At 54.7% G+C, this 12,547-nt stretch overlaps 1 protein-coding gene across 1 annotated transcript in view; it reads right to left on the bottom strand.

Annotated features, from left to right (window-relative positions):
* LAMC3 (laminin subunit gamma 3) overlaps positions 1-12,547 on the bottom strand; it is a 55,170-nt gene that overhangs the window by 37,787 nt on the left and 4,836 nt on the right. Inside the window, exons 2-3 of the mRNA XM_036117077.2 lie at positions 5,224-5,528; positions 1,299-1,429 (exon numbers count right to left, since the gene is read on the bottom strand). Coding sequence (XP_035972970.1) covers positions 1,299-1,429; positions 5,224-5,528 — 436 coding nt within the window. The remainder of the gene's footprint in view (positions 1-1,298; positions 1,430-5,223; positions 5,529-12,547) is intronic.

Below are 12,547 nucleotides of genomic sequence, written 5' to 3'. Positions count from 1 at the left end.
CCGAGGCGGCTCACGCTGGCCCTTCTGCCCAGGATGCTGGCCTCCTCCCACCTTGGCCGGGCCCCCGTCTGTAGAGCAGTCTCCCTGCCGGCTGGCGCAACCCGCCCTGGCCCCCGTCCTTATTATTCTGGGGTGGAGGACATGTTTGTTGGATACTAATCTGATCACAGTCTGCCACCCCCTTGAGTCTGGGGCGGGAACGCCTCTGTCTTCCTCTTTCCTTTCCAAGAAGGAAGCCCCCAAGCGTTCCTGCTGAAGACACTGCGTGAGCCTCCCCTGGTTCCCCAGCCCGCCATGTGTGCCCAGTACCGACAGCCACGGGGAGACAGGCCAGGGATGTTGAGAAAGACAGGCCTCTGCCCTTTGGGCGGGCCCTGCTTCCCAGAGAGGAGAGATGCTCAGCCAAACCACAGCAGCCCGGGAAGCCAGCACCAGGGGTCCAGACGGCAGAGCCCGGCAGTGCCCACAGGAGAGAGGGGGTCAGAAACGCAGCCCCTGCTCACTCGGGGCCCCTTCCAAGTAGTTGACCGTGGGGCATTGGAGTGGCCTGACCCGTTCGTCTGCGCGGAGGTGCCTCAAAGTCTTATTTCAAATGTTTGGGTCCCCGTGAAGCCCGACCATACCCAAGGTTAGCAGGAGACTGGGGCGGGAATGGTGTGGATGGGCTGCGTGGTCTGTAAAATCAGGAGTGCTGATAGAAGTAAAGCTTTGAAAGCTTCAAGCCCTGCACGGGCCCGTGGTCATCCTTAACCAGCTTGACTTGGAAAGAAAAAGGAGGGAAGGGAAAGGAACAGAGGGGAAGGGATAAAGGATGAGGAAGGAAGGAAGGGAAGATGGAAGGAGGGAGAGAAAGAAAGAAGGAAGGGAGGGAGGAAGGAAGGGAGGGAGGAAGGAAGGGAGGGAGGAAGGAAGGGAGGAAGGAAGGAGGGAAGGAAGGAAGGGAGGGAGGGAAGGAAGGTAGGAAGAAAGGGAGGAAGGGAGGGAGGAGAAAGTGAAGGGGCAGGGACCTCCAGGCGGAGGGATCAGCAGGTGCGAGGTCTCGCATGTCTTGCACATGGTAGTGGAGGCACGGCTGATACAAGAAATGCAGGAGCTGGGATGTGGCTGGGCCGTGAAGACCTCGAACGCCGGGCCCAGGGGACCAGGATCCTGCCCCTCTTCTGTCCCCCGAGGCATCTGAAGTGGCTTCTTTACCCTCCACGGCAGCCACTGGGTGACCCCCACATGGTGACCACCCTCTTTCTGCCCGCAACCCAGGGTCCGGGCTCCCAGGCCCCGCCGTCCTGCCTTCCACCTACCTGCCACCCACAGAGAAGTCGGACACGGCATAATAGTAGGACTGCAGCACCTTGGGATCCTTGAAGATGTCGTCCCCAAACGTGTTGAGCCGGTCCAGGGAGATGAGGAGCTCGGTGCTGGTGACCCACTCCTGGGGGGGGGGGGGCGAGGGTGGAGGAGGGAAGGCGTCAGCAGGCTCCTGAGTTCTGCTTGAAGGTCCAGCTGGCTGCCCTGCGGGTCTCATGGGACCCAGGGACAAACCAAGCTTAGACAAATCACAAGAACGGTGCAGAAATAAGGAGCCTGTGCTTTGGGATCACGCCAGCCTGGGGGCCCGGCCACTTACTGGCTGTGCAACTTTGGGGAATGACTCGAGGTCTCGGAGGCTCCCGTTCCCCATCTGTAAAACGGGACAAGGAATTGTGCCAACCCCACAAGGGTGTTTGGAGGAGGATGGCCAATGTCAGCAGTGGGGCGTGGGGTAGGGACATGCTCGGTAAGTGGCCGAGGTGCTGGGGGGCAGGGCCGAAGCAGCCCATCCTATCACCTGTTGTGCACTTAACTTCTCCCACCCTAGATATTAGTGGGGGGAGGACATGTCCCAGTGCCCTTCTCCCCCACTCAGCTGGGCCTGATGTGGGGCAGGTCCTCGTTTCTAGGCTTCTCATATGCTCAGGCTCCCACAGCCAGTCACCTGCCCCAGGTGACATCTGTTCCTACAAGAGTAGGGACTTGGGGTCCCTTGTTCTCACGGCATCCCCAGCCCCCAGGCTCTGCCTGGCACGTAGCAGGCACTCAGTAAATACTTGCTGATCGCTGAATGACACCTTCCCCCTGGAAGAGCGTGGCGGGGAGGTAGGAGAGAGCCCACGTGAAGGCTGACATTTTCATCCGCCTGCTGTTATAATCAGAGGTACACAGAAGCAGCTCCGGCTGAATTTTAATCAGCATTTTAATTCAGCCCAGGAGCTCCTGGTTTAGCAATCAGGCCCATCAGGGCAGAAACGAACTTCTGGCAAAGTCTGTCCTTGGGCCCCAGCGTGACGCAGGGTCTCTGCTGCTCCCTCTGAGCTCAGCAGCTCGCCAGCCCACTGCCTGGGACCCAGGGCCTCTGCCCAAGGAGGTTTCCGCTGGGGAGGGAGGGTCCGGCACCAGAAAAACTTCAGTGGGAGCCTCAGCACCGAGCGGAGTCCGTAAGCGCCCGTCACTCAGCCAGTTGCCTGGCAAATGTCAGTGTGCCTTCAGGGATCTGGTTAAAACGCAGCCTCTGAAGCAGAGGTCAGGGGCAGGGCCTGAGGTTCTGCATTTCTAGCAAATGCCCAGGCTGTGCTGCTGCCGCTGGGTCCCTGGAGCAGAGAGCTAGCGCCTGGGGCGGCGGAGCCCAGCGTGCACGAGGTCGCGGGCTGGGAGAGAGAAGGGGAATTTGTTCCCTCAGCCCAAATCGTATGGGGCTCTCCCTGATGCCTTGAAGGTCATGTTAGAGCAAATCGGAGCCCCAAGGTACAATGGGCCTTTGCAGCTTGTAATGGCCCCAGCTAAAACCACAAGTGGGCTCTCGGGTGGATTTTGGCCAGACCCTGGGGTCCAGGATATGGCCTTCAGAGGCAGGGGGCGGGGAGCTTCTGCTCCAGCCAGCACCCCGCAGGGGAGATGCTCAGGTGACCACTCGGTGCTGGTGGCCCGATTCTGCCTTGGCAAGCTGGCCCTCTCCCCAGGATCCCTGGCCCCTCTTGGGGAACAGAGGGACCCAAGACCCTGCAGGCACGTGGACATATCCTTCATTACTTCCCACCCCGAAATGCTCCGAGTCCTCAGAGGAAGCGCTGTCCCACATGTTCCCAGAAGGAAGGACGGAAGGGCAAGGTGGGCTTGCCTTTCGTCGTCTTTCTTTGACCTTGGGTTCTGCCTGGGATAGGGGGTGGGGGGTGGGGGGGGCATTTCTGAAGAGGTCGTTTCTCTGTCGGGGACAACGTCCGGCACATAGGACACAACAAGTCACGGGAGGGTCTCAGCCCGAGCCTCTGCCCCGGGGTGATGCCTCAGACACAGGAACAGGGGCCCGGCCCTCTGCTTGTCTTCCGATGACCTTGGCTGATAATTGGTAACCTACAGAGCTTGGAGCCCCATGGAGAAGAAATTGTCATTTTAAACAGAATCACGATGATGACACACGAATATTTTTAATGAGACAAAGAGGACATCTGGAAGTATGATTCTGTACCTTAAAGGATTAGCCTTGCCCAAAGAGAGGTTTGGCCTTTGCCCCGCTCCTGGGAGGTCACTTCTAAGCCCTTAGAATGCCCTGCTTGGTAAGAGTGTCTTTGTCAGCCTGTGGTCTCGGGCCACTCCAGACAGTCTATGCTAACAACTGGTTTATGCGGGTGCCTTGGGCCACACAGAATCAGCTTGCCCTCTGCGGGAGCTGAAGGTTAAGGTCAGCCATGCAGGCAATGGGCCATGTCTATGTGACCCGCTCCTAGGTACCGGCGAGCCTCCTGGGTTGACAATACTCTGCATGCTATCACAACGTCGCTGGGAGAAAAAAATGCCGTCCCCACGACTCTATATTGGGAGAGGACAACGGGAAGCTCCACCCCTGGTCCTTCCTGGGCGCTGCTCCGGGCACCTCTTGTCGCTGGGAGTTTCATGAGTCGCTGTCATGAGTTCTGTGAGCCCTTCAAGACAATCGCTGAACCTGAGGGTGGTCTTGGGGACCCCAAACCACTGATTCCATGTGCCTCTGTGCTGGGCAGCCGGGACAGGGACACAATTTCTTTCTGGGCCTAAGTGTTCCCTCTAGAGATAAACAGGAATTCTATCCCTGGCGCCCGGGTTATCTCCGACCGGCAAAGGATGTGTTCTGAGCCTGTCGAGGGAGGGGAGGGCAGACTTTCTCAGCACAGGAGACCCAGGGGTGTGGACTAGAGGGCTGTCCAGTGCTCAGAAACATGGAGCAGAGCACTGCGTCTGTAGGCGAGAGGTCACCGACACTCAGGAACGTGGACGTGCGTGGGGACCGATACCGGTAAAGGCCACAAACCTGAGTGGACCCCGGTGGGCTGGACAGCAGGATGTGTGAATGGAAACAGCCACAGGCCTATTCTTGAGCCACTGGGGGCTCTTCCCTTCACAGCGTGATCGAGCACTTCTCACGTGCCAAGCACTGCGCCGGCCGCTTTATAATTGACTGTCCAGACCAGGCAATTTAAATTAAAATTCGTTAAAATAAGACTTAAAATTCACTTCCTCAGTCATGCTAGTCTCATTTCTAGTGCCCTATAGACACGTGGTTAGCGGCTACCACCCTGGACGGCTCAGCTAGAGACCACGTCTGTCACTGCAGAACATTCTAGAGAGTGCCGCCTTATAGCACAGAACCAGGACTCCACGATTCCCAAACTCATGTTCTTTTCATGTTTCTCATTTTACCCTCATAAAAGCCCTTGGGGACACACAGGGGGGCAACGTTATCGGTTCACAGAGGAAGGAAGCAAGGCCCTCAGGAGGGTGTGCTAGAAGCATCTAGAAAGAGCACCAGTGAGGAGTCAGGACACTCGGGTTCTGGTCTGGGCCCTTCCACCAACTCATGTGTGCCCCTGGCAAACCCCTTCTCCAGTCCAGGCCTCAGTGTCCCCACCCACATAAGGAAGGGGTCAGCTGAGTTGGTGGCTGTCACAGGGCTCCCGGGAGCCACAGGGCCCTGCCGCAGTGGGCAGGGGAAGGGACGCTTCTGCTTGGCTGAGCAGGTCCTCCTCCATCTAGCTCACTGGTGGCGTCCACAACACGGGCAGACACCACAAAGGCTTCTGTTGTTTAAGATCTGAAAACTGTGGGATCCCGTAGGACCCCGTGTCCTTCCACTCGTGACTTTCCTGTGCACCCCCGGGCCCGGGGATCCCCCCCCGCAGCCCAGTCCCGACCGGCCAGGCCCGGCTGCTCTCTGACCTGCAACACAGGGCTCTCCTCGAAGTTGTAAGCGCTGGGCCGGCCCTCCAGCGTGGAGAAGGCCACGTTGCCACCGCTCAGCGGGGAGATGTCACTGAACTCGGAGGTGCAGAAGGCCACGCGCTCGTCCTCGCCAGGGCGTAGGTACTGACCCTCGGGCCTGCCGTAGGTCTTCTGGCAGGAGGCACTGTAGTACTGGTAGGGCTCCCATGGGCCGTCAGCCTGGGTGCGCTTGTAGATGGCAAAGCTCTCGGGGCGACTGGTATGGAACTTCAGCCTCACGTAGGTGATCTCGTAAGCTTTCCCTGCAGCAGTAAGGCATGGACCCATTTTACAGAAGGGAAAGGAGAGTCAGAGTCCTGGTGCAGGGAGAGTAGAAGGGCAACGTTGTGTTAACTATCTCGGGTGGGAGAGGCTGCCTGGAGCGCTGTGCTCAGTGTGCCATGATCGATTAGTGATGCCTGCCAGGGGCGCCGGACAGGGACAGACAGAACAACAGTGGTAGGCTTCCTAGGTACCTGCCATCCTTTACCTAGGCCAACTTGCCTCCCTGCACAGGAATCCGAAAGGTAACACCCCTGACAGGCAGCCAACCCTTTTTGCTCAAGTACCTCTAGCAACGGGATGTTGCCACATCCTGAAAATCCTACTTTACTTTAGAAAGTTATTTCTTTTACTACACCCCAGCAAAGCCAACCCTTCCACCCGTGTCTTTAGGCTCATTCCTCCCCAGGGACTTCAGACCCTTGGAGTCTGGAGACACCCCGTTCCAACTCCCCTGAACCCTAATGCAACCCTCCCAGGACACTCTGTTCTTCTGGTGTCCATTTAACTTCTCTCCTCGTCCAAATTTCTCAAGAGAAGTCTACATCTGCTTGTCCCCCCAGCCTCACCTCCCAACTTGGCCCTCAGTTCATTCCAATTCAGCTTCTCTGGGCTGTTCCACGGAAACTGCTATTGCAAAGCCACCTCACCAATAGCCCTCCACGGCCACAGCCAGGGGGCCCAGCCTTGCCTTACTTCCTGGGCCACTGGCCATCCCCCCAGGCCTCTGTGCAGCCCAGCCTCCTGGGTCACGTTCCTGGGCTGCTCCTTGGCCCCACTGCTTGTCCCCTCGCCCACTGCCTCCTCCTCCATCAGCTTTAGCCCTGCTCTCCTCTCCCACACTGCTAACACCAAGATGGGCGAGCTTCCAGCTTCGGGCCCCCCCTGCCCTCCTCTCTGCCCAGCTACCCCCATCACGTCCTGGAAGTACCCACAACAATGATCCAGATCCCCCACAATGACTCGGAGCTGTGCTGGAGGCCGGGATGGGCAGGAGGGCTGTGGGTGGGGAGCACAGCGGGCAGGGAGGAAAGGGTCCCTACATCCTCATCGGCCTTCAGGGGGTGTCAGTGAGCAGTGCCTAAGAACAGAAAAAACCCCTGCACCTCTGTCCCTGTCCGCAGTCTTCCTTACCCACCCAGGAGAAGTCACTTCAGTCCTCTGGTTAAACATCTCAGTGCTATGTAAGCACTAAAACTATAAAACTCAGAAGAAAACCCAGAAGCAGATCTTTGCGACCTGGGCCAGGCAAAGCCTTCTTCTTGGACCTCAAAAGCAAAGTGGCAGAAGCAAAAATGGATACACTGGACCTCATCGAAGTCAAAAATGTCTGTGTTTCTTTCTTTTTTTTTTTTTTTTTTTAAAGATTTTATTTGACAGAGAGAGCACAAAGCAGAGGGACAGAGAGGGAGAAGCAGGCTCCCTGCTGAGCGAGGAGCCCGATGTGGGACTTGATCCCAGGACCCCGGGATCGTGACCTGGGCCAAAGGCAGCCGCTTAACAGACTGAGCCACCCAGGCATCCCATGTCTGTGTTTCTAAACACACTATTGTTGGGGCACCTGGGTGGCTCAGTTGGTTAAGCGTCTGCCTTTGGCTCAGGTCATGATCCCGGGGTCCCGGGATCGAGCCCCGCATCGGGCTCCCTGCGCAGCAGGGAGTCTGCTTCTCCCTCTCCCTCTGCCCCTCACTCGGCTTGTATGCGCTCTCTCTCTCCCTCTCTCTAATAAAAAAATAAAATCTTAAAAAAAAAATAAAGACACCATTGAGAAAATGAAAACCCACAGGATGGGAGAAGATATTTGCAAATTTATATCTGAGGAAGGGATTTACTGAGAATATAGAAACAATTCTTACAACTCAATAATAAAAAAGACAACCCAATCAAAAAATGGCCAAAGGACCTAAACAGACATCTCTCCAAAGAAGATACACAACTGGCCAATAAGCACATGAGAAGATCCCCAACATCACTAGCCAGCAGGAAACGCAAACCAAAACCACAGGGGGACACCACTTCTCTCCCCTAAGCTGGATACAGTCAAAAAGATGGGTAAAAACAAGTGTTGGCGAGGATGTGGAGAAATGGAAACCTTGCACACGGTTTGTGGGACTGTAAAATGGTGCATTCGCTACGAAAATGTTTGGCATTTCCTCAAAAAGTCAAAAAAGGAAGGACCCTATGATCCCGCAATTTGGGTATATACCCCGAAGAACTGAAAGCATGACGTCACACAGTTATTTGTACGCCCGTGTTCACAGCGGCACTATTCACAATAGCCGGAAGGTAGAAAGAAAACCCATGGATGGTGGACAAACAAACGGATGATGGACAAACGGATGGTGGACAAACAAACTGTGGTCTATCCGTAACACGGAATAGTATTCGGCCCTGAAAAAGGAAATCCGGACACAACATTACAACAGGGATGGACCCTGGGGACGTTATGCAGAGTGAACTAAGCCAGTCACCAAAGAACAAATACTATGACCCCACTTACAGGAGGTCGTTAGAGTTGGCGAGCTCACAGAGATGCGGAGCTGAGGGAGGGGGGGCCGGGAGTCAGTGTTTAACAGGAACAGAGTTTCAGTTGAAGAGGGAAAAGTCCTGCAGGTAGATGGTGGTGACGGTCACACAACAATACAAACAGCTAAGATGGTTAAGTTTTACGTTATATGTATTTCATGCGATAAAAGAAAAACTGGGGACCCCGTCTACATGTATCGGCCCTTCGGGAAGGCAGTTTGGTGGCACGGATGAAGAGCCATGAAAGTATCCCCTGCCTTTGGTAAAATCATCCCACTTCTGGGAAATTCAAACAAGGAAAGGAGCCGACATGCGTGAAAATGTGCATCTGGGCGTTTTTTAGAACAGGAGAAAAATGGGAACCCTCAGAATCCATAAACAGGAGGATATAAATTCACAGGATGACCGGAGCCATAGAACTGGCAGGCAAGAGCTCGTAACACACGGGCAAAGCTTCAGCCAAAACGCTAGATAGGGAGACACAAGATCATATGTTCAGAATCGTCAGATTATAATTTAAAAATCCCTGAGGAATAGGCCGAAAAGAGAGACATCAAATGGGTTGAGGCTGCAAATTTAATTCTTGTCACAGTTTAGAAGATCTTGGGGCCGCTCCCTTCCCAGCCTTTGGGTTGCCTTTGGCAGAAACCTTTTCATCACAAAGCTGGGATTAAGTTTTCTTGGCCCTTCTAATTAACTCTTGTAATAAAAAGTCCCTGCCGAGTCTCTGTGATATTCCCGTGTCTTCTCTCACCTCCTGGCTTGGCAAGGAAGAGGAAAAGCCGTGATGTTTCCTAGCGCGTGATGCTGCTTCTTCGCATGAAATCCCAGTGACTGCCTTTTTCCAATCACGCTTCTAGCTGCCAGCTACCTTTTAAGTGGCTCCAAGCTCCCCTCCCGCGAGGTGTCTGGCTGCTAGATGTTTACGGAGGAGTCTGGGCCGTGGGACCCGAAGCAGCCTCCACCCAGCATGCTCTCATGAACGAGTCAGTGTTAAGTCCCTGCCCGGTTCCGAAGCCTGGACGTCGGAACAGAAGCAGCCACTGGGCTGCCCCCAGACACCGACTCGGTTTCCGACACATGCTTTCCTGTCGGGGGCTTGGCGTTCCGGAGCCAAGCTGTGCTGCAACGGAACTTTGAAAAACATCTGAAACAGAACGTGGCAAGGCAGTTGCTTTACAAAAAAAAAAAAAAAAAAGATTTTTTTTTTAATGTGTTTTCTCCAGTTTTTAAATTAGAATAAGCTTTGTGAGAGAAAATTAGGAAAACGCAGAACAGTTGAAAAGGAAGAAATGTCACTCACAGCCCTCTGCCCGGAGGGCAGCCATGCCTATTCGTTTGATGTCTCTCTTTGACGAGGCCTCAGGGTGATTAAGATAGGTGTGTTCCTGTCAGGAAAACTGGGCCAAAGTGTCATCCCCAATTGTTAACTGGGGACGACACTGCTTGGGAGCACACTGTTCTCACCTCCTAGCAGCCCAATATGCTGTTCCCTCTGCCTGAATGCTGTTCCCTGTGCCCCTCACCTGGCTGGCTTCTATGCATCCCTGCTCATCCCTCTGGCTTTGCCAACTGACCACATGCCCCAGCCTCAGCCTAGTGTGAAATGCCCTTCTTCTCACCTTTCCTGGGTGACAACTACTCACCCCTAGAGCTGTGGGTTTGGGTGCCTCGTCAGTGGTCCCCCCAGCCTCCCTGGGCTTCTTCATTTACTTCTGGAAGGACCTGCCCATCTCTCCCATTAGTCTGTGACCCTTTGGGGACAGGGCATGGGACTCCTTAGAGCTGAATTGTGCCCAGCACACAGTAGGTGCTCAATAACTGCTTGCCATATGAGCAAGTAAAGATGAAGCATGAACTACCTTCAAGGAGTTATAATCCAGTGAGCGAGCTGAGACAGGCAGATCTCACAATGCCACTGATATTGCAAGCCACGACCCCTGAATGTGTCTTTTCTACAACAGCCAGCATTTAGTGAGCACCTACTATGTGCCGGGCACCATGCTAAGTGCTTTACTCATACTGTAAGGCTAAGATCCCCAAACAGTTCCATCACTGCCTGTTTTACTAACAAGGAGCCTGAGGCTTGGGCAGGAGAAAGCGACTTGCCCAACATCATGCAGAAAACAGCTGGGTCTCTGCTTGACTACACGCTTGTCTGCCCCCAAAGTCACTGCCCTGAACTAGGCTAGGCTACCCTCCATTCAGGAATCTGTGGGTGCCCAGAGACAAGGGGCTGCCCAGGAAGGAGGTGCTGGTACCCATGAAGACTGCGGAGGCCATGCAAACCAGCACCAGGAGCACCAAGCATGTCCTCTCCAGCCAGCTGGGACATAAAGCCCGTCAGGAATGACACCAGGGCAGTCATAAAACCTAGCCGGCCCACATCCGGCACTGACCAAGCAGAATGAGCTTGGAACAGAGAGGCTTATTTTGGGAAAGTGGAAACAAAACAAAGCTCTTTAATTGGAGCCATCTGGGAAGCAGTGGCCCGGGGGGGGGTGGGGCTGGAGGGGGCAGGGTGGTGAGCTGAGCTGGGAATGTGTGGGCGAAGCTGCCCTGCCCACTGCGGGCATGAGAACCAGGTGGGGAGAGCTGCTCCAGCCTATGGGGGAATCACTTGGCCCTATCATGGTCATTCACTGTTCCTGTCTTCCTCTTCCACCCCAGCTCTCGGCAATTTCGGGCACAGTGGGTCCTGTGAGGAGCTGCGGAATCCCCATGAGCACGATGCCAGACTCCACAAGAGCCCGGCTGACTGAGGGCTGGGCCCATCACAGTTCTCTCGTCTTTGGACCAAGAGTCTACACCCTAAATACGGATCAAGATTGTCAGGCATGTTGTCTAACCTGGGAAGAGCAAACGGATTCGTCTGCTTATTGCCTAGGGCTTTGTGTTAAGAAGGATTCTGAGGTCTGATCTGAGAGGTGACTGAAATGCACAGACTGCACGTTTGCAAAGGGAGGTGGCAGGACTTTCAAGGCCACTGCAATAAATCAAGGAACAGATGAGGGGCTGAGTGAAAATGATAGAGAGGAGGGCAAACATGAAGGATATTCCAGAGAACGTTCTAGTGATCTGGTGAATGCTGAAGTCAAAGGAGGGAAGAATCACAGCCTGACACCCAAGTTTCTTGCTCTGGTGCATGGAGAGATGGGAGGATGATGCCTTTCCCTTTTACTTTTAAATACACATAAAATTTGCCATCTTAACCTTTTTTTTTTTTTTTAGAGAGAGTTCATGAGAATGAGTGGGGGGAGGGGCAGTGGGAGAGAGAGAGAACCATAAGCAGGCTCCACTCCCAGCGTGGAGCCCAATGCTGGGCTCGATCTCATGACCCTGAGATCAGTATCTGAGCCAAAATCAAGAGTTGGACGCTTAACCAAGTGAGCCACCCAGGCGCTCCTAGTTTTTTTTTTATTTAAGTCATCTCTACACCCGACATGGGGACCAAACTCACAACCCCGAGGTCAAGAGTCGCACGTTCTTCTGATGAAGCCAGCCAGGCGCCCCCATCTTAACTATTTTTAAGTACACAGTTCACCGGGAGTAAGTACATTCACACTGCTGTGCAGCCCTCACCCTCATCCACCTCCAGAATTCTTTTCGTCTTCCCAAACTGAGAGTCCTCACCCCGTGAACAACTCTCCACTCCCCCTCGTCCCCGCCCCTGGCACCCACCACTCCACTTTCTGTCTCTAAGAAGTAGGCTATTCTAGGGGCCTCACATAAGCGAAATCACACAGCACTTGTCCTTCTCAGCATAACGTCCTCCGGGTTCATCCATGTTGCGGCACTGTCAGAACCTCCCTCCCTTCCCAGGCTGAACAATATTCCGTCGTGTGGATGTACCACGTTCTGCTTAGTCATTCGTCGGTCAGCGGACACTTGGGTTGCTTCCGCTCTATTGTGAATAGAGCTGCTGTGAACATGGGTGCCTTTACTTCTGAACCCTAGGTTTGAGGCCCGTGTGACATCCCACGCTGACTTCAGGAGGATGTTCAAATGACCCGGTCAAGCGCTCAGGTGGGAGACTGGGGGAAAGGCGCAGGGGAGTCCCGAATGCCGACCAGGATCCCAGTAAGCACAGCTGGAGCCCTCGTGGTGGTGGGGCTGGCATGGGGATGATGGAGAGCAGGAAGGCAGGGGTGAAGTGGCTGGAGCGGGGCAGGGCCAGGAGGAGGGCGGGGGCCCTCGTGAAGGCCACAGCTTAGGAGTTTGGGATGTATTTGGGACGCTCCCTCATTCATGCACTCGCTGCCTTGTTCCCAGTGAGGGACCACGGGGTGGGTGTGGCCGGGATGTGCTGGGGTCTGGGGTTCAGGGCAGGCTCCACCACTTACCTGCTCTGTGCCCTTGGGCAAAATACCTAACCTGGGGGTGGGTGGGGGGGGTTAACTGGGCAAGTGACTTAAACGCAGTGCCTCACCCTCCTTTCCTTTTTTATTGCTTTGCGAAACGGGCATAATAACGG

This window comes from Halichoerus grypus, chromosome 14 (genome assembly GCF_964656455.1).
Source record: "Halichoerus grypus chromosome 14, mHalGry1.hap1.1, whole genome shotgun sequence".
In the NCBI taxonomy this organism is placed as follows: domain Eukaryota; kingdom Metazoa; phylum Chordata; class Mammalia; order Carnivora; family Phocidae; genus Halichoerus; species Halichoerus grypus.
The sequence above is the reverse complement of the archived record's forward strand: the minus strand, read 5'-3'. Positions and strand labels throughout refer to the sequence as shown.